Here is a 21,265-nt window from a genome sequence, read left to right as displayed (position 1 = left end):
CCCAGTTAAATCTTAAAACACTATTTACCTGTGATTATATTGTCTTTCCGGAGCCCTGGTGGTGCAATGGCCAAGAGCGATGGCTGCTAACCAAAAGGCCAGCAGTTCAAATCCACCAGCTGCTCCTTGGAAACCCTAGGAAGCAGTTCTACTCTGTCCTATAGGGTTTCTAAGAGTTGGAATCGACTCAACAGAAATGGGTTTGAGGGTCTTTTTTTTTTTTCTGTTTTTTTTTAGATATTTTGTAGAATGACCCTCAACTCAGATTTATCTAAAATCCTGGGATTTTTCTCAGAAGTAGACTGGGATTATAAATTTCTGGGAGGAAGATCACAGAGGGCCATTCTCATCACATATTTACTATCAACAAGACTTACCACTGTTATGTTTAATCTTGATCATCTGAAACTAAATTTTACCTTAATTTGTTTAATGTCTAACCCAGAACTACCTATACCAGAGCACTTCTATATTGTTCTGATGGTATCTGGATTGGTCTCAGTAGTAGGGAGAGATGGCTTGATTTTTTTCCCCCGGAAGAAGAGTGGAGGAAAGTGGACTGGCCTTTACGTTTTCAACCCTGTCGCTTACTAGATGTATGACTTTGGGCAAGTTACTTCTGCATCTGTGAAATGGAATAATGGTACAAAATAATTCTTTTAATCATCTAATGAGGAAATGTATGGGAATGTGTTTTGTACAGTATTCTGCCATAATCCCCCATAAAAATGAAAGCACCCTTGGGAAGAGTAACATCTTAAGCAGTTACTACCACTTTAAAGGATAATTTTGAACCACTAATGAGCAAAGCAAGGCTGATACGAAGTTGAGGAAAGGAGAGGTGGGAAGGCTCTTTATAGTTAACTAGGTACTCCCCATTTTTGCCCCATTGCCAAAGGCAGCTCGTCATCTGAGAGTGGTGGGGATTTCCCAGATCTTACGAAGCCAGATGCAAGGAGTTGGTTTGATGTAAATGAAATATTAATAACTTTGGTGGTATTTATTTTTCTGCATAGTATCTGTATAGTATTTACCTGTGTTCTATTGATTATGCAAAGGCATTCGACTGTGTGGATCATAACAAATTATGGATAACATTGCAAAGAATGGGAATTCCAGAACACTTAATTGTGCTCATGAGAAACCTTTACATAGATCAAGAGGCAGTTGTTCAGACAGAACAAGGGGATGCTGGTTAGTCTAAAGTCAGGAAAGGTGCGCGCCAGGGTTGTATTTCTTTCACCATACCTATTCAATCTGTATGCTGAACAAATAATCCGAGAAGCTGGACTATATGAAGAACAGGGCATCAGGATTGGACGAAGACTCATTAACAACCTCTGTTATGCAGATGACACAAGCCTGCTTGCTGAAAGTGGACTTGAAGCACTTACTAATGAAGATCAAAGACCACAGCCTTCAGTGAGGATTGCACCTCAACATAAAGGAAACAAAAGTCCTCACAACTGGACCAATGAGCAACATTATGATAAACAGAGAAAAGACTGAAGTTGTCAAGGATTTCATTTTACTTGGATCCACAATCAACAGCCATGGAAGCAGCAGTCAAGAAATCAAAAGACACATTGCATTGAGTAAATCTGCTGCAAAGGACCTCTTTAAAGTGTTGAAGAGCAAAGATGTCACCCTGAAGACTAAGGTGCGCCTGACCCAAGCCATGGTATTTTCAATCACATCATATGCATGTGAAAGCTGGACAATGAATAAGGAAGACCGAAGAAGAATTGACGCCTTTGAATTGTGGTGCTGGCGAAGAATATTGAATATACCATGGACTGCCAGAACGATCGAATCTGTCTTAGAAGAAGTAACAATCAGAATGCTCCTTAGAAGTAAGGATGGCGAGACTGCGTCTTACATATTTGGACATGTTGTCAGGAGGGATCAGTCCCTGGAGAAGGACATCATGCTTGGCAGAGCACAGGGTCACCCGAAAAGTGGACAACCCTCAACGAGGTGGGTTGGCACAGTGGCTGCAACAATGAGCTCAAGCATAACAACGATTGTAAGGATGGCGCTGGACCGGGTGGTTCTGTCGTGCATGCGGTCGCAGAGTCGGAACCGACTCGACAGCACCTAACAACAACAACAATAGTACCTGTGAGAGAAAAAATAATTGCTCTTCGAAGATGTAATAATTCTTTCAGGCTGCTCTAGGACCATTAGACAAGTAACTTTGTTTTTTAAATGGTCAGGAAGCTTAGAATAATTGCTCGAAGATCACAAGTCTTCCTGCCTCAAAATCATACTACTCTGGTTTAAATGGGAATAGCAAAGTTTTTGCTTTCTTAGGGTTTTATACTCATGGAAGTCCTTGAACTTGAGGTCTGAAAAATAAAGCAACTCTATTCCCTCCGTTAACAGGTTAGAGCCAATAATTTTATTTTGATGCAAAAAAGAAATACGTAACAAAAGAGACGGTGCTTGCTCTGAGTAACTAGTTTACGCTGAACACCAGCGTTATACCAGCGTTGCTACATTTAACCTGGTGTAATACAAAAAACAAAGGGTTTAGAGTCCAGGGATCTAGACCTAAGCCTAACTTTGTCTCAAACACGATATGGGACTTTGAGAAAGTTTCTGAACATCTTTGTGCCTTGGATTCCTCATTGGAAAACTGTATTGTTAAAAGGATGAGACTAGGTGTGCAAACAGACATTCAAGGTAGTTATTTCTAACCCAGAATATGCTCGCTGTCCGCCACGGTACGTTAGTTATCATTCATTGAGGGCAGCTTCTAGACTTTGTATGTGGCAGCCCAGCTTAAGAAACAAGCAGCAGCGCGTTTAAAACAGGAGTTCGCCATTCTTAATCTCCTTCCAATCGTGAAGGCGGTAACCTTGGAAACCAGGATGGCACCACCCTTTTCAGTTATAAAGCTTAGTTTCTCCTGCTTTTCTCTGTTATGTTTGGGGCACCACCGCTATATTATGGTTTCACTCCTCCTCCCCCGGGTCGTTAGCACAAACGAGAAAACCCCCTTTTACTGAGGCAACTACAAAATCCTTCTAGTCGCCTCTTCTTGCCTCAGCCAAACAACTGTTTCTCCTACAAAGCCGTCGCAGCACCAGATGGCTTCAAATAGAAAAAACTTCACGAATGCGATAGCAGGTAGGAACTCCCTACACCTCAGATTAGGGGAATCGAGCAGGTCACCTGGCCCAGGTACCACTCGCTAGCTCCAGAGTTAACCCAGCATCCTTCCCAACAGAGATAAACATCGCGAGATAAGGCTGAAAAGAGGGGCGAAGCCCACTTTCTCGCGAGAAGACGGGGCGTCGGCGGAAACTAGGCAATGGCCCCCTGGGCGACCCGGACACAGCCGGTGGGCGGGGCCAGCGGTCCGCCCGCCCCCTTCCGGCCCTTTCCCCGCCCCCACCCGCGGTGCTGGGCCGAGGGTGCCGGCCGCTGGGATCTCCTGGTCCTCGCCGGCGAGGCAAGGTCGGGTTCAGAGCCTCCCGCAGGCGCTCTGGCCTGATTGGTGGAGGGGGCGGGGAGGGGCCTGGCCTCGCGGCCCCGCCCCCTTCTCCGGCTCGCCGGCGGCGCATCAGCCAGCCTCCTCCTCCGGCCGGCCTAGGGGCCGCGTCCCCGGGGCGGCTCAGCAGCCGAGGCCCGAGCTCCGGCCGCAGGAGTCGGCGGCGAGGCCCCATGGTGGGGTTCGGGGCCAACCGGCGGGCCGGCCGCCTGCCGTCGCTCGTGCTGGCGGTGCTGCTGGTGGTGATCGCCATCCTCGCCTTCAACTACTGGAGCATCTCCTCCCGCTACGTCCTGCTTCAGGAGGAGGTGGCCGAGCTGCAGGGCCAGGTCCAGCGCACCGAGGTGGCCCGCGGGCGCCTGGAGAAGCGCAATTCCGACCTCCTGCTCTTGGTGGACTCGCACAAGAAACAGATCGACCAGAGGGAGGCCGACTACGGCCGCCTGAGCAGCCGGCTGCAGGCCAGGGAGGGCCTGGGGAAGAGGTGCGAGGATGACAAGGTAGGACGAGCCCTTTGCCCTCAGCCCCCTTAACCCGCTGGCTTCTTTCGGGCCGGGGGCCGGGGGCCGGGGGCCGGGGGCCGGGGGCCGGGGGCCGGGGGTCGGGGGTCGGGCTAGCCCACCAGCCCTTGCCTTATGCATTCCAGGATTGCAGCCCTGGAGGAATCCCTTATCCCCAGCAACCCTGTTTCCGTCAGACTTTTCCCATTTTTTCGCTACCATCCTTTCCTAAATTCTCAAGTTCCTGCCCGGCGAGACTGGCCGTAAATTCTGGTTCTCAGGAACGGACCGTGTGCGGATGCCGCCTTTTCTCCACGCTCAGCTGCTGAGCTGGCAGCAGTAGCCCTTGGCCTATGTGGCCGCCTTACGTTCGCAAACCCAGAAATCTGGAGGCTGCCAGGCTTGGTGTGGTGGTGTTGTCTCATCTTTATTCCGTGCACACGGATCAATATTTATTTCATTATTTAAAGCGTGGAGCGTCCTTCTCATTACGGTGCTTATGGTGGCCACCTCATATTTTTTTTAAGCAATATGATTTTTCTTAAATCTCTATAGGGTGATGTATTAAATGATTAAAGAATCAGATATTACTACCTTTTTGTGACAGAAGTGTTATGATAGGTGAGCCCTGGAGCCATTTATGAGCCACACTTATGACCTGGACATAGTTAATCCGTATTATGTACTCAATTTGAATTGTTAAGGAAATTAGCCAAATAAGTAGAGTCTAAAAATATTTTCTAAGCAACAGAATCTCATGTCAGTTGCCTTCACTGTGTTTTTGTTTTTTATTTTGTATGCTTAAGTAACCCTTAGGTTTGGTGTGTTATGCGGGTGGAAAACCATGCAAAGTTTTAAAAAGAAAAAGTATAAAGCTGGACTGTAGCCAAACCTGCTTGTTTTCACTTGCATATTTGGAGATATACTAATAGTTCATGACTCTCGCGACTTCTGTTGGAATAGCAGAGCTGTGAAAATTTCTGAGTGGGATAGTAGATGCCCGACTTGGTAATCAGTCTTCGTATTTGTGTGTACGTGTATGTTACTATTATAATTACAAGTTTTTACTTTGCCAATTATATCAGAATCATTTATAATAAATCATTATAAATTAGAATTTCCATGAGCTTCCAACTTCCCTATTGTCACCAGCCTTTACCTTGCATCTGCTCTCTTCAAAATTGTGGCCCAGAGGTAAGTGCTTCCCTATAGCACCCTTCTCTTCACCACAATGTAGACATCCTCTAAGAAGGGCAAGGAATCAGCAGATTTGTGCACACTATACTCAGCCCTGAAGATGGCAAAACTGGGTAGGAGTAGGCAAAAATCCATGAAAAGTTGGAGTATTAAAATGCGATCGTCATACTTGGAATGGTTAGGCATTACTATTCAAAATCTTCTCTTCAATCTCAAAGGAAGGATAAGTCTTTTCTAGTAATTCATATGCCGGATTCCATTTCTTCTACCCACTGGACTGTTATCAGTCTCGTTCAATTTTACCTTCAACCGTATTCAAATAAACCCCTGTTCTAAAATTTTTAAATTCCTCTACATACTCTTCTCTCTCAATCAACAATTTATTTTATACTTTAAGTGCTAATAATGATTGGTAGTCTATAAATACTCCATCTACTTCCTCTTTTTTCATTCCCATCCTAATTTTTTTTTTTTTTTTTTATTGTCTTCCATCCTTCTTTCCTCCTCTTTTCTGAAGCTATTCTCTTGAAGGTCACAAGTGACAGTCTTCCTAGTCAAATACAGAGAATATTTTCTATTCTCAATCTATTTAATCGCTCTGTAGTTTGGCCCTGTTGATCGTCTCTAGCTTTTTGAAAACTGTCTCTTTTCTTGCTTGTATAATATTGAACTCTCCAGATTCTCTACTTCTTCACTATCTTCTTTGTTGGGTTTTTTTTCTCCCTCCAGCCACCTAGTAATGGGCTCTGTTCTCGAGCTTTTGGTTTCCCCCTTAGTGCAGTATTTCTCAAAACGGTGTTAAACAGAATCTGTTCCAGCAAATGTTCATAGGTGGTCTGGAGGAAAAAGGAAAACCTTCATGGAGGGAAATGCTAAGTAGTATATCCTTAGAGTCCATAATGCCTAATAGCATATAAAAGCTCTGAGAAATCAGTTGTTAAAGGAGCCTATTTAATTTTCTTGAACCCAGTCTTTCTCAATGTATTTGAACATAGATTACTGTTTTTATGGCCCACCTGTTATCATTTGGAAACCCTGGTGGCATAGTGGTTAAGTGCTGTGTCTGCTAACCAAAAGGTCAGCAGTTTGAATCCTCCAGGCGCTCCTTGGAAACCCTATAGGGCAGTTCTACTTTGTCCTGTAGGGTCTCCATGAGTCAGAATCCACTCGACAGCAATGGGTGTTTTGGTTTTGTTATCATGGTACAGAAGAATGTATCACTTTGGGAAATGCTGTCCTGTATATCTTTACTACTTTTAAGCATTTGACTAATATCCTGTGCAGCTAACTCACAAGTCTCTGTCTCTTGTTTATATGCCAATTCCATATTTTGAGCTGGCTATGACGTCTTTTTGTGGTGCTTATGAATGGCCGTACAAGGTCAATGAGGAGGCTCTGAACTGCTTAAGAGAAAGGATAGTTTTGGTCTAGATGAGCTATGCATAAAATTAGTCTCTCAGAGTTGTCTCCTTTACTGCTGCCACTCCCTTGATATCTGGAGAAGTAAATAGTAGATAAAAAAACAAAGATTTGAAGATTCCAGATATAGGTTAGAATTCTAGCTCAGTTTCTAGCTGTTTGACTTTGGGGCAAACGATTTAACTACTTTGAGCCTATTTCCTCAACTGTAAAATGGGGATCATAGTACCCATCTAATAGTACTGTGCAGATCTGAGATCACATATATGTAAAGTATCAAATTTAACACTACGTATTGTGGGAAAAAGACAAACCCGAGAGCTTCGTATTTCCTATAACTGATCTAAAAGCCCTTGATTGCTACACCTCTGTTAGCGGAGGATGAAGAAGTAAAGTCAGCAATTACAGTAAGTCTGACAAATTGTAGTTGCCCTTTAATGTCATGTAAATTTGCCCTCACTTTGAAATGGTCACACCCCCTCTGCGGGTGACATCGTCACAGTCACTTTCACTTGCTGCATGTACAGCTTTTCAATCATTGAAAAGATTTTGAGCCTTTTCTTGCACTAAACTCAAACCCTACCCACTGCTATCAAGTCAATTCCAACTCATAGCAACGCTGTAGAACATAGTAGAACTGCCCCATGGGGTTCCCAAGGGAGCAGACTGCTATATCTTTCTCCCGCAGAGTGGCAGAGTGGCTGGTAGGTTCGAACTGCTGAGCTTTGGTCAGCAGCTGAGGGCTCCTTTCTTGTGCTGAAGCAAGGCTGAATGAGAACTGTATGCACCTGGTCCGACTTACCTACAAACTTGACACACTTAGGAATGGATCTCGTTAGTAATCAGGGAATGCCTGTAAATGTGTCTCTTCCATTTTAAAACAGATTCATTAATGTTAGCTTATTTTTTCTGAGTAAATCTCTGCCTTTTTAGGGTTTTTAGCCATAGCATACCCTGCCACATCTTTCTCCCGTGGAGCTGCTGGTGGGTTTGAACCACCATCCTTTCAGTTAGCAGCTGAGTGCTTAACCACTGAGTGACCAGGGCTCCTCTGTAAAGATTAGAGCCAAGAAAACCCTATGGAGCAGTTCTACTCTGTAACACATAGGGTCACCATGAGTCAGAATCAACTCAAAGGCAACAAATTTGGTTTTTTTTGTTTTGCTTTTTTTTCCTCAAGCTCAACAAGTGATCTTGCCTCCTGTTTAATGAAGAATCAGACAGGAACTGATTGAACTTTCACCACCAAACCTGCAGGTGTTTCTAAACCTGTTCCCATCTGTCTTTCCTCTCTGTTAGTATAACAGAAGATTCATCCTTTCTCCACCTGTTCTGAGGATCCAGTCTCCTTCCACCTTCCCAAAGACTTTGCAGCATTACCAATCCAATCTCTCTCTCATATTCAATCTGTCTATCCTTGCTCTTCAGCATTTAAAAAATACTGAGTCCTTCTTCACCTTCCCAGTCACATTTCTTGCAAAGAGGGTTGTCTTGGTCCACATCTGCATTTTCCCTTCCCATTCCTGACGTCTTAGCACCTGTACTCTTGGCTTCCCTGACACCTGTTTTTGCCTGTTTTTCTCCTACCTCTCAGTTTACTTCTTAGTCTTCTTTGCTGGATTCGCCTCTATTCAATCCTTAAGTGCATAGTGTATTAAGGGCGCTAAATAGATTTCTATCTGAGACCCTTCTCTTCTAATTCTACTCTCTTCCTAAGTAATCATTTTCACTCATAAAACTGCAGTTATATTCTATGTGCTTATGACTACAAAATGTGTATCTTTTACCCAGGCCTCTCCTAGACAGCTCAAATCCAAATTTCTCATCTTTTCTCCTAAACTTATTCTTTCTCTGGTATTCCCCATCTCAGTGAATGATTCTGTCATCTACTCATCTCAAGCCAGAAATCTGGAAGTCACTATGATTTTTTACTCTCCTTTGATCGCCCACATTCAGTTAATCACCAAGTCTGACCAGCTTTACCTTCTAAAAATTTCTTGGCTCTATCAGTTTTTCTCCATTTCCATTGTAATCAGCTTAGCCCAAGTCCCCATTATTTCTCGTCACTACTATATCAATAAGCTCCTAACTGGTCTCTCTCTGTCTGTTCTTGCTCTTCCTACAACCTATTCCTTACTCGGTAACTTAGGTTAGTGTTTTTTAAGGTTAATGTTTTGCTCTGATACTTTATAACTTTATTTCTTCATTAAATTTTTTTTTAAATTGGTAGAAATAGATACGCATGCACCGGGTATAAGGATTAAAAGGGTACAAAAGATATAAAATAAAAAGTAACTCTATTCTGTCCTAGTCCTCTGGCTTTCTCTGGACGTAACTCTGTTACTAAGTTTCTTTGTATCTTTCCAAAAAGATTCTGTGCATATCCACACCAGGTGTGTACATTATATATATATCTGCACAAGAAATAGCACATTATACATTCTGTTATACACCTTGCATGTTTTCAAAATTGTTTCTCAGTATCTTGGTGATTTTTCCATATTAATACATATAGAGCTCACTCACACTTTTTTAATGCCTCATGGTTTTCCGCTGTATGGATTGTCACCAGTTTATTTAATGAGTCTCCTATTGATGGGTATTGCAGTTGTTTTCAGTCTTCTGCTGTTACGTATGATGCTTTAGGGTTGCTATGAGTCAGCACTGACTCAACGGCAATGGGTTTTTATAATGAATATCTTGTATGTGAGTATTTGTGGGATAAAATTCCTAGAAGTGAAGTGTTTGTATCAGAGAGTATGTATGAGTTAAATTTTGATAGATCTGCCGAGTTGCCCTTTATAGCTATTGAACCAGTTTATACTCTTACCAATAACGTGTGAGAGTGCCTATTTTCGCCGCTCTCACCAACGTGGTATATTGTGAATTTTTTTTAATTTGCTAATTTTACAAATGAAAAATGGCATCTCATTGTGGTTTTAATTTGCATTTATGTTACAAGTGAGTTGAACACTTTTTCATGTACTTCAGAATCCCTTGCAGTCTTTCTGTGACCGGCCTATCCATTTTTCTCCCCATTTTTCTATTGCTTTGTTGGTATTTCACTTTATATATTTGAAAACTAGGCTTGATTTTGATTTAGTGTAAAACAGAATGATCTTTTAAATAACACAGTTTAAAATTGTTTAAAAGCCTTTAACGTTTGGGGTGATGAAGCATTCTTAAATTGATTGTGGTGATAGTTGCACAACTCTTAATGTACTAAAAACCATTGAATCGTACACTGTAAGTTAGTAAATTGTATGGTTTATGAAATATCTCAGTAAATCTGTTATGAGAGAAAAAAAACTTTGATGATTTCTCGTTACCCTTGGGATGAAATCCAGAATCTTTAACATGGCTTTGCAAGTATTCTGTAAAATGACCTTTGCTGACCTCTGTAGCCTCAACTTTTGCCCCTCCTTTCTAGCCCTGTCAGAGGCATACATGCATATTTGATCTTTTACTTCCTCTAACATGCCTTACTCTCTTCCTCCCCGAGGACTTCATTCATGCCATTCTCTGGCTGGAATGTTCCTTTTTTCCGTGCCCCATTTTGCCTACCCATACTTCAGGTCTCATTTTAACCATCTGTTCCCAAGGAAAGCCTTTCCCAAGCCCTTCTGTAACACTCCCTTTCCCAGCAAGTTCACATTTTTAATTATTTGTCTTCCTTGCTGGATTTTAAGTTCCATGAAGACTGTAACCTTGGATCTCTTGTTTACTGCTATATCTCTAGACCAGGCAAAGTGTCTTTGACTTGATAGGGGTTCAGTCAATGTTTTCCTTGTGCCTGACAGATGGAATGAATGCGTGAACAAGCTTAGTGAATCTTAATAGACCAAGACCAAATGCTTATGTATCCCCAGGGCTACTACTTAGTGGGTGCTCAGTAAATGGCCTCTAAGTGACTGCAATTATAAATGACTACGTTCATAAATAAGTGAATGAGTGAATGGACAAACTTCTTTGTGGTGATTCATCATAGCCAACTGAGACCAAAGACCTTGCTTATTCTCTTTAAAAATATGAGTATAGATCACGCTAGAACTTGCTTAAAGAAAGACTGTAATACTTTAACAGATCAAGTAAGAGCTGCAGGGGTGTTTGGAATGTTGACTGCATAGCATGTGTGAAATGTAATGAAATGTAAGAGTAGTAAGAAAAAGGTAATCACCTGCCAGATCCAGTATAGGCACAGGGGTTATGAGCTCAAACTGGTCTGGGACTGCATGGGAGAATACTCTGAATCTGCTGTAGATCTATAACCTAGGCACGGTTTCCTCATCTGTGAAATGAAGAAAATAGTTGTGCCTACTTCATAAAATTTTTTTTTTTTTTTTACTTCATAGGGTGATGGTGAGGATTAAACGAGATGATTTGTATAAAATGCTTAGCGCAGAACCTGGCACAAAGAACATTTAATACCCATTACGAAACCAAACCCAATGCCATCGAGTCGATTCCGACTCATAGCACCCCATAGGACAGAGTAGAACTGCCCCATAGAGTTTCCAAGGAGCGCCTGGCGGATTTGAACTGGCAACCCTTTGGTTAGCAGCCATAGCACTTAACCACTACGCCACCAGGGTTTCCTTAATACGCATCAGTTATTATTAATAGTGTTCTATTTTGATCCAGCTGGTGGTGTGAGTGCCAACCAGAGACAACCAAATTGCTAACCCTGACTGCTTATCCGAATCACTTGAGCATTTTAAGATTAAGATTCCTAGGCCCGTCCCCAGACTACTGAATCACATTGGAGGGTGGAGAAGCAAAAGTGTTTATTTTTTAAAACTCTCCAGGTGATTCTGAGAATTGCCAGGTTTGGCAGTTATGTTACAGAAGGCAGGATTGCCTCTAGAAAGCATCTGAGTATGAGATACAGGCAGGAAAAATGTTTCCATTGTGGAGAAAAAGGAAACAGAAATGACATCTGTAAAAAAGCCAATTATATATAACCTTTGGGATAAATGGGCATAGATGTGCTAATTGCCCAAGAACAGGTCATAATGAAAGTGAAGCAGGCACAGCTGAGCTATTTCCCAGGTCCCAAAATGAAAAAAGAAGAGCCACTAAGCTGGTAACAGCTGCCAAAATTAATTCAGAGAAACCTTGTGGGATGGGGAAAGCATTAAAAGAGCTTCAGAAAGAGGTGGTAGAAAAACAAAGATTAAGTTTTAGTTATTGGGGGAAGGAAGATTAGAGGAAAATAGGTGAAGTAGCCACCACCTGTCCGGTCAGTTTCTTGTACAGTGGTGGCTTGCATGTTGGTATGGTGCTGGAAGCTATGCCAGCAGGGTAACATGTGTTGGATAGGTTTCAACAGAGCTTCCAGACTAAGACAGACTAGGAAGAAAGGCTTGGCTATCTACTTCTGAAAATTAGCCAATGAATACCCTATGGATTACAACAGAATGTTGTCTGATATAGTGCTGAAGATGAGCCCTCTAGGTTAGAAGCACTCAAAATACACAGTGGCTGCAACAGTGGACTCATGCATAGAACAGTTGTGAGGATGGTGCAGGATCAAACAATGTTTTATTCTGTTGTACACGGGGTCACCACAAGTCAACAAGAAGATGAAGTAGCTGGGAATGAACAAGAAGTGCTATATGAAAATATCGGGGAGAAGATAATTCTCACCCAGGAAAAAGAAATAAAGAACATATCCTTCAGAAAAGAGAACTCTGAAGTCTACAGTGGAGAAAGGGAAGAAATCTCAAGAAGAACGATAAACACATTTTAAGAAATTAGTGTTGCAAAGACCAAAGAGAGCAGGGATAATCAGTTCCATATAATCTGAAACTTCAAACTCGAGAGACACAAGTATAGAAGAAGAGAAGTGAAGTGAAGGTGCTAATGAGAGGAAGTAAATGAGGGAGTTCAAAGGAAGTCTTGGATAATTAAAGTTATACTGACAAATACAAAATATGAATAAAGCATAACTGAAGGTAGAAGAGTATAGTGCAAAGAGTATGGAAGCTAGACGTCTGGGATATCATCGAGCAGACATGTATTGTCTACAGGTGGCAGGCAGTATGCCACGAGGGATGAACACAGAGACAAGTTCCTATTCTCGTGGAATTCTCATTTCTGATAACCCTTGAGGGTAGCAAAGAAATTAGGGTCATCCTTATTAGAAATAAGACTGCCTATTTTATGGTAAAGGAATGTTTTATTTTGAAAACACTAGAGTCTTTCCAGTAGGCCCTAGAGCCAGGCCTAGGGCATTTTGAGCGCTGTGGAGTTTTAAAGGATACATTGAAATCTAGGCTGGAGTCTGCCTTAGGCTGGGTTTTCTAGAGAAACAAAACCAGTAAAGCACAGATATATATATATGTATATATATATATATTTATATCAAGGAACGGGCTCACGCGGTTGTAGAGGCTGGAGCGTCCCAAGTCTGTGGATCAGAATAGAGGCTTCTCCAGATTCACATAGCCGCAGGGACTGGCGAATCCAAGATCGGCAGGTCAAAAAGCAGGGCTCTTGCGCAAAAATTGATGAATCCCAAGATCAGCAGGTAAGGTGCTAGTTCAGGTCCTGAGAACCAGAGGTCAGATGAATAGGAGCCAGCTGCAGGATCCAGCATGAGCAAAAAGCCCCCAAGCCTTGCCAGAATGTGTACTTGTATTCTGTACAGACCACATGCCCAAGGAAACTCCCTTTCAGCTGATTGGCTACTCACAGCAGATCCCATCATGCATCAATATCATATGACTGCCAAACCGCTGAGAATTATGGCCCAGACAAGTTGACATACAACCTAAACCATCACAGTCTATCTGACCATGTGTGTAAGTTAGGCAAGAGATGGGGATGTGTTTGTGACCATTTATGCCTGTCTCTCATCCCCAAAGTAATTCGAAAGAGAAAATAATTATTTGGTATTTTTCTTGCATATTGTAAATAAGGATATTAGGAAGGGATTTCAGTTATCTTGGGAAAACTCTGAAAGTAACCAAAAAGGACCAGTGAACTGAGACAAAAAATCCTTTTATAAACTCAGGATTAAATTGTGTATCTTAGAGTTTGTACACGGTTACCTGTTTGGAATTGATTTAGGGAAAAAGTCAAGTATTCCTGTAGTGTTGCCAGTTCAACAGAGTATATGTGATAAAGTGAAGATATCTCTTTTCTAATCAAGCAGCGGTATTAACTCAAATTCTCAACAGCTGGGAAGTTTTGGTGTCATTTAGAAGATAAGCAGATTATGGTTAGAACATTAGAAAATTAAAAAATATGAGGAAGAATAATGAGAAGGGAAGCCAAGCTTCCTTTTGAAGGTGACAGGCAATGGTGGCAGTATTACAAGATGTAAAGACTTGCAGAGGAAGGGTTAAAATCAAAGAAGTTAAAGAACCAAAGAGACCTTTCTTTCTTTTTTTTTTTTAATATTTATTGTGCTTTAAGTGAAAGTTTACAAACCAAGTCAGTCTCCTCATACAAAAACTTATATACACCTTGCTGTGTATTCCTAGTTGCCCTCCCTCTAATGAAACAGCGCACTCCTTCCCTCTGCTCTATATTTTCGTGTCCTTTCGGCCAGCTTCTGACCCCCTCTGCCCTCTCATCTCCTCTTCAGACAGGAGCTGCCCACATAGTTTCATGTGTCTCCTTGATCCAAGAAGCTCACTCTTCACCACTATCATTTTCTACCCCATAGTCCAGTCCAATCCATGTCTGAAGAGTTGGCTTCGGGAATGGTTCCTGTCCTGGGGCAACAGAAGGTCTGGGGGCCATGACCACCGGGGTCCTTCTAGTCTCAGTCAGACCACTAAGCCTGGTCTTTTTACAGGAATTTGAGGTCTGCATCCCACTGCTCTCCCGTACCCTCAGGGGTTCTCTATTGTGTTCCCTGTCAGGTCAGTCACCGGTTGTAGCCAGGCACCATGTAGTTCTTCTGGTCTCAGGCTGATGTAGTCTCTGATTTATGTGGCCCTTTCTGTCAGAGACCTTTGTATATGCATAAATGATTAGTGCAGAAACGCTGGGAGCATAGTGGTTAAGAGCTATGGCTGCTAACCAAAAGGTCAGCAGTTCGAATCCACCAGGTGCTTCTTGGAAACCCTATGGAGCAGCTGTACCCTGTCCTACAGGCTCTCTATGAGTTGGGATTGACTCAATGGCAACGGATTTTTTTTCTTACGATTTTTATTGTGCTTTAAGTGAAAGTTTACAAATTAAGTCAGTCTCTCACACAAAAACTTATATACACCTTGCTACATGCTCCCAATTACTCTCCCCCTAATGAGACAGCCCGCTCCCTCCCTCCACTCTCTCTTTTCGTGCCCCTTTCGCCAGCTTTAACCCCCTCTACCTTCTCATCTCCCCTCCAGGCAGGAGATGCCAACATAGTCTCAAGCGTCCACCTGATCCAAGAAGCTTACTCCTCACCAGCATCCCTCTCCAACCCATTGTCCAGTCCAATCCATGTCTGAAGAGTTGGCTTCGGGAATGATTCCTGTCCTGGGTCAACAGAAGTTCTGGGGGCCATGACCACCGGGGTCCTTCCAGTCTCAGTCAAACCATTAAGTCTGGTCTTTTTATGAGAATTTGGGGTCTGCATCCCACAGCTCTCCTCTTCCCTCAGGGGTTCTCTGTTGTGTTCCCTGTCAAAGCAGTCATCGGTTGTAGCCGGACACCATCTAGTTCTTCTGGTCTCATGAGGATGTAGTCTCTGGTTCATGTGGCCCTTTCTGTCTCTTGGGCTTGTAATCGCCTTGTGTCCTTGGTGTTCTTCATTCTCCTTTGATCCAGGTGGGTTGAGACTCATTGATGCATCTTAGATGGCCACTTGCTAGTGTTTCAGACCCCAGACACCACTCTTCAAAATGGGATGCAGAATGTTTTCTTAATAGATTTTATTATGCCAATTGACTTAGATGTCCCCTGAAACCATGGTCCGCAAACCCCTGCCCCTGCTATGATGGCCTTCAAAGCATTCAGTTTATTCAGGAAACTTCTTTGCTTTTGGTTTAGTCCAGTTGTGCTGACCTCCCCTGTCTTGTGTGTTGTCTTTCCCTTCATCTAAAGCGATTCTTATCTACTATCTAATTAGTAAATACCCCTCTCCCACCTCCCTCCCTCCCCCCTCTCATAACCACAAAAGAATATTTTCTTCTCAGTTAAACTATTTCTCAAGTTCTTATAATAGTGGTCTTATACAGTATTTGTCCTTGTGCAACTGACTAATTTCACTCAGCATAATGCCTTCCAGGGTGCTCTATGTTATGAAATATTTCACAGATTCCTCACTGTTCTTTATCGATGTGTAGTATTCTATTGTGTGAATAGACCATAATTTATTTATCCATTCATCGGCAACAGATTTTTAAATGATTAATGTAAGTCATAAAATGAAAGAAAAACAAAGTTGAAGAAATTGAACAAATATTAAAAATAAAAAACCAAATGTAAGAAGCCTTTATAAACAGACTCAAGACAGTAGAAAACGTAAGGTTAAGGCCAAAATGAAGTCATTGCTTCCCAGTTCTTGGATTTTGCAAGGATACAAAGGAGTGCTATAGTAGGTTAAGACACAATCAGATTTCCTTTGGAAGGCAACAATGGATGTGGGAGGAATTCTTTATCACATCTTTTTAGGAGCTAGATAAGAATTTTTTTGGAGGGGGATGTGTGTGTGCAGAGAAGGGGGATCAGATGGCTCTAATATCGTGGTGTCAAAAAGATAAACAGATAATTTAGCAGCAGACAGCTAGATTCTAAAATTGAACAACATAATGAAATTACTGAAGAGGGAAGGGGACTTCTGAGTTTAATGTCCTGCCAGCTGGGCTCTGTAAGATCATTGAGCAAATCCTTGGCACCTCAGTTCAAAGACATACGGAAGGTGAGATGACCAGCACAAAGAAATAGGTGTTAATGGGAAGTGAGAGAAATTGGGAATTGGTACCTGCTGATTATACTAAACACTAAATACAAGATTTTTGTGAGAATATGCTGGGAAGATTGATAGGAATAATAGAGAAAGTGAAATGCCAAGGGCAACAGCATGCCCTAAAAGGGGTGTGAGAAGCTAACTGAAAAATCACTGTGAATGGTAAATGGATGAGGTGGGAAGTATATTACTATGCTTAAATTAAGAAAAGGCTTTTATTTAGACCAGGTGTGATTTTTCTCTTAATACCATGTGTCACGGATTGAATTATGCCCCTAGAATTTCATGTTAACTTGGCTAGGCCATGATTCCAGTATTGTGTGGTTGTCCTTCATTCAGTGATCTGATGTAATTATATGTTATAAATCCCAGCCTCTAAGCCTGTGGTTGTGGTCCCATTGGGAAGTGGGTTGTCCGTTATGTAATAAGGCATGATTAAAAACCAAAAAACCCAGTGCCGTCGAGTCGATTCCGACTCATAGCGACCCTATAGGACAGAATAGAACTGCCCTGTAGAGTTTCCAAGGAGCGCCTGGCAGATTCAAACTGCCGACCTTTTGGTTAGCAGCCGTAGCACTTAACCACTATGCCACCAGGGTTTCCAAGGCATGATCAGGTTATGTTAATGAGGGTTAGGGTGGAATGCACCACTCTTGCTCGTCACACCTTTTATCTTACAAGAGATAAAAGGAGAGAGAAGCAGTCAGAGAAGAGGGTCCTGACTACTACCAAGAAAGAGAAGCCAGGAGTGGAGTATGCCCTTAAGACCCAGGGTCTCTGTGCTGAGAAGCTCCTAGACCCAGGGGAAGACTGATGCCAAGACACATGCAGATCTTCAAGGGATACCAGGCCACAGATGTTGAAAAGAGACAAGGATCTTCTTCCAGAGCTGACAGAGGGAAATCCTTTCCCTAGAGCTGGTATTCTGAATTTGGACTTCTAGCCTCCTAAACTGGTGGCATAGTAGTTATGTGCTACAGCTGTTAGCCAAAAGTTCAGAAGTTTGACTCCACCAAGCGCTCCATGGAAACTCTATGGGGCAGTTCATCTCTGGCCTGCAGGGTCGCTATGAGTCAGGATCTACTCAATGGCAACGGGTGGGTGGCGGAGCCTCCTAAACTGTGAGAGAATAAATTTGTTGAAGCCATCCACTTGTGGTATTTCTGTTATAGCAGCACTGAATAACTAAGACATGTGTAAAATATATTGTTCCAGAGCAGCTTTTGAAATGTGAGAACTTTACGTATAAGCTGTTAAGATGAATGTCTCCATTCTCAATAAAGATGGTTGAGGAGGGAAGATAAAGGGACAGGAAGAATAAGGCAATACTGCCCATATAACTAACCCTTTATTTATTTTAATATTTTATTGTGTTTTAGGTGAAATGGCAAATTAGTTTCCCTTTTAAAAATTTTTGTACAAATTGTTCCGTGACATTGGTTACATTTTTTGCAATGTGTCAGCATTCTCATTATTTCCATTCTGTTCTATTTCCACTTATCTAGCTTCACTGGCCCTCTTTGCCTTCTCATGTTTGCTCTTGGGTAAATGTTTACCATTTGGTCTTATATAGTTGATTGTTTAAGGTAGCACGTGGCTCCCAGTTGATATTGTTTATGTTATAAGCCCATCTGTTGGCTGAAAGGAGACCTCTGGGAGTGGATTCAGTTCCAAGTTAAAAGGGTATCTTAGGGCGATAGTCTTGGGGACTCCTGTAGTCTCTATCAGTCTTGTCAGTCTAGTTTTTATAGGAATTTGAGTTTTGTTCTATATTTTTCTCCCATTCTACCTGGGACTTTCTATTGTGTCCTTGGTCAGAACAGTCGGTAGTGGTAGCCGGACACCATCTAGTTCTTCTGGTCTCAGGCTAGAAGAGGGGGTGGTTCTTGTGAGCTGCTAGTCCTGTGAACTAGTTTCTTCTTTGAGTCTGTGGTTTCCTTCATTCTCTTTTGCTCCAGATTGGAAGAGACCAATAGTTGTATCTTAGATGGCCACTTGCATAACCCTTTATTTTTGTAGACTGTAGATTGAATTTCCCTGCCTCTATTACAATTTTTTTTAAACATTTATTGTTGTTAGGTGCTGTTGAGTTGGTTCCGACTCATAGTGACCCTATGGACCAAGGAAGCTGAGGTCACTCATAGCTTAGTATTTCAGAATAGCATCTCTACAGCAATTTTAGAAGCAAGTTTAAAATAAAGAGTACAGAGAAGCTGGAAGTTGTTGTTAGTTGACATGGAGTAGGCTCTGACTCATGGTGACCGTGTGTATAACAGAATGGGACATTGCCCGGTCCTCTGCTATTGTTAGGAAACTCTGGTGGCACAGTGGTTAAGCGCTCTGGCTGCTAACCAAAAGGTCAGCAGTTTAAATCTACCAGGCGCTCCTTGGAAACTCTGTGGGGCAGCTCTACTCCATCCTGTAGGGTCACTATGAGCAGTTCTTGGTGATCAGATAGTTGATGGTACTGCTTTTTCTACTGCCACTGCAGTTTTCCCCTTCCCTCAGTGATCCCATTCCCATAGCTTTAATTACCATTTGTATGCTAATGACTCAGATCATCATCACCCGGCCTCCAGATCCAAATACCCAACTGCCTACTGAAGAGCCCTTCTTGGGTATCTGTCATGGGTTGACATGAAAAATTTCGTGTCATGCTTCTCAGTATTGTGTGGTTGTCCTCCATTTTGTGAGCTGATATAGTTATGTGTTGTAAATCCTAGCCTCTGTGCCTGTGGTTATGGTCCCATTTGGAAGCGAATTGTCTGTTATGTTAATGAAGCATAATTATGTTATGTTTGTGAGGATTAGGGTAGAATGCACCACCCTTGCTTGAGACACACTTTTTATCTTACAAGAGATAAAAGGAGACAGATGCAAGCAGAGAAGAGGAAACTTCTACCACCAAGAAAGAAGAGCCAGAGCAGAGTGTGTCCTTTGGATCTGGGGTCCGTGCGCTGAGAACCTCCTAGACCTAGGGGAAGGTTGATGCCAAGACACATGGAGACCTCCAGGGGACACTGGGCCACAGATGTTGAAAGGAGATAAGGACCTTCCCCCAGAGCTGACAGAGAAAACCTTCCCCTGGAGCTGGCACCTTAATTTGGACTTCTAGCCTCCTGAATTATGAGAGAATAGATTTCTGTTTGTTAAAGCCATCCATTAGTGGTGTTTCTGTTACAGCAGCACTAGATAACTAATACAGTATCCTACAAGCACCTCAAATTTAACAGGTCCAAATCTGAAAAAATTCTCTTTCTCCCTCCCATCCTAAGTCTGTTTCTCCTCTTGTGATTCCCTGCTACTGGGAATTGCGTCTTTATTCATCTTTATTGCTGTTGTTGTTAGGTGCTATTATGTTGGTTCCGACTCTTAGTGAGTGACCCTGTGTACAACAGAATGAAACACTGCCCCATCCTGTGCCATCCTCACAGTCATTGCTGTTTGAGCCCTTTTTTGCAACCACTGTCCTAGAATGTGCAGTGTTTTTCGCTGTAAAATCTTGACACATGCCTCGAATGCCTTCCTTCCTTACCACTCTCTACTTCCGCATGACTAAATCCTACTTATCCTGCAGGACTCATTTCAGCTGTCATTGTCTCCAGAAAGCCTCCTCTGACTTCCCCAGGATTGGAGTGAGTGGTTCCACAAAGACCTCATATTATGTCTTTAGATCCCAATGATAAGCACTTACGTACTGTAATGGCCTATTTATTTGACTGCCTGTCCTAAATAATAAGCTCCTTTAAAAAACCTTTAGTGCCAAGTATTTGTCCACTGTTTTATCCCTAGTTTCCTGTATGGTGTCCTATAGTACCCTCTGCATCTTTATTTTTTGCCTTTTTTTAAATTGAGATAAAATTCATCATCTTCACCATTTTAAAGTGTACCGTTCACTGGTTTTTAGTATATTCATAGTGATATGCAACCATCACCACTATTTAATTTCAGAACATTTTCATCACTCCAAAAAGAAACCCCACGCTCATTAAGCCCTCTTTCCCCCAGCCCCTGGCAACCACTAATCTACTTTCTGTCTCTATGGATTTGCCTTGTTTGGGCATTTCATGTAGACAGAATCATACAATGTATAGCCTTTTATGTCTGGCTTTTTTTTACTTAGCATACACAATGTTTTCAAGGTTCAACCGTGTTGTAGCGTGTATCAGTATTTCCTTCCTTTTTATGACTGAACATCAGGGTGTATTTTAAACTTCATTCTTCAAAGCCCCCCAGTACTCTAATGGAGAAGAAAGAGAGACCCCTGGACTCCCAGCTCTGCTTCAACTAGAACAGCTCTGCTTTCATCTGTTATTTGTTTATAGATAAATTTTCATTTGAAATTGGAAAGTCACTGGCTCTCAGACTGAAGAATACACTCCACCTGGAGCTGAATGGCCCTTCATGGTCTTTTTTTCCAGCCTTCTTTCCCAGTATCCTTTCACCTCTGTCGTGTGTTTCAGCCAAACTGCTTCGGTGGGATCTTCATATGTACCTCATGCTTTCTTCCCTCAGGACTTTTTCTTATGTCATATCCTGTACGGAAATGCTTTTCTACCTGTTTAAAGTTTTAGCCAGCCTTCAGAGTCTGATTCAGATATGGTCCCTTCCGTGAAGATTTCCCTGGTCATCCCGGCCAGGAATCATCTCTGAGCTCCTACGGTGATTGTAGTGCTTCAGATGCCGCCTTGCCTGCTGATTACTTGAGATTGCTCTCAAGGTTTCTTAATCGTTTGGTACTGTCCC

At 42.4% G+C, this 21,265-nt stretch overlaps 1 protein-coding gene across 4 annotated transcripts in view; it reads left to right on the top strand.

Annotated features, from left to right (window-relative positions):
- The first annotated feature begins 3,654 nt into the window (after positions 1–3,654).
- GOLM2 (golgi membrane protein 2) overlaps positions 3,655–21,265 on the top strand; it is a 103,466-nt gene continuing 85,855 nt past the window's right edge. For all 4 annotated transcript variants that reach the window (XM_023539093.2, XM_023539092.2, XM_003420162.4 and 1 more), the window contains exon 1: positions 3,655–3,996. In XM_023539093.2, the coding sequence (XP_023394861.2) occupies positions 3,670–3,996 (327 nt within the window). In that variant the 5' untranslated portion in view covers positions 3,655–3,669. The remainder of the gene's footprint in view (positions 3,997–21,265) is intronic.

The sequence above is a fragment of the Loxodonta africana genome, chromosome 10, assembly GCF_030014295.1.
Source record: "Loxodonta africana isolate mLoxAfr1 chromosome 10, mLoxAfr1.hap2, whole genome shotgun sequence".
Taxonomy (NCBI): Eukaryota; Metazoa; Chordata; class Mammalia; order Proboscidea; family Elephantidae; genus Loxodonta; species Loxodonta africana.
Note: the sequence above shows the minus strand (reverse complement) of the source record. Positions and strands in the feature narration are given on the sequence as shown.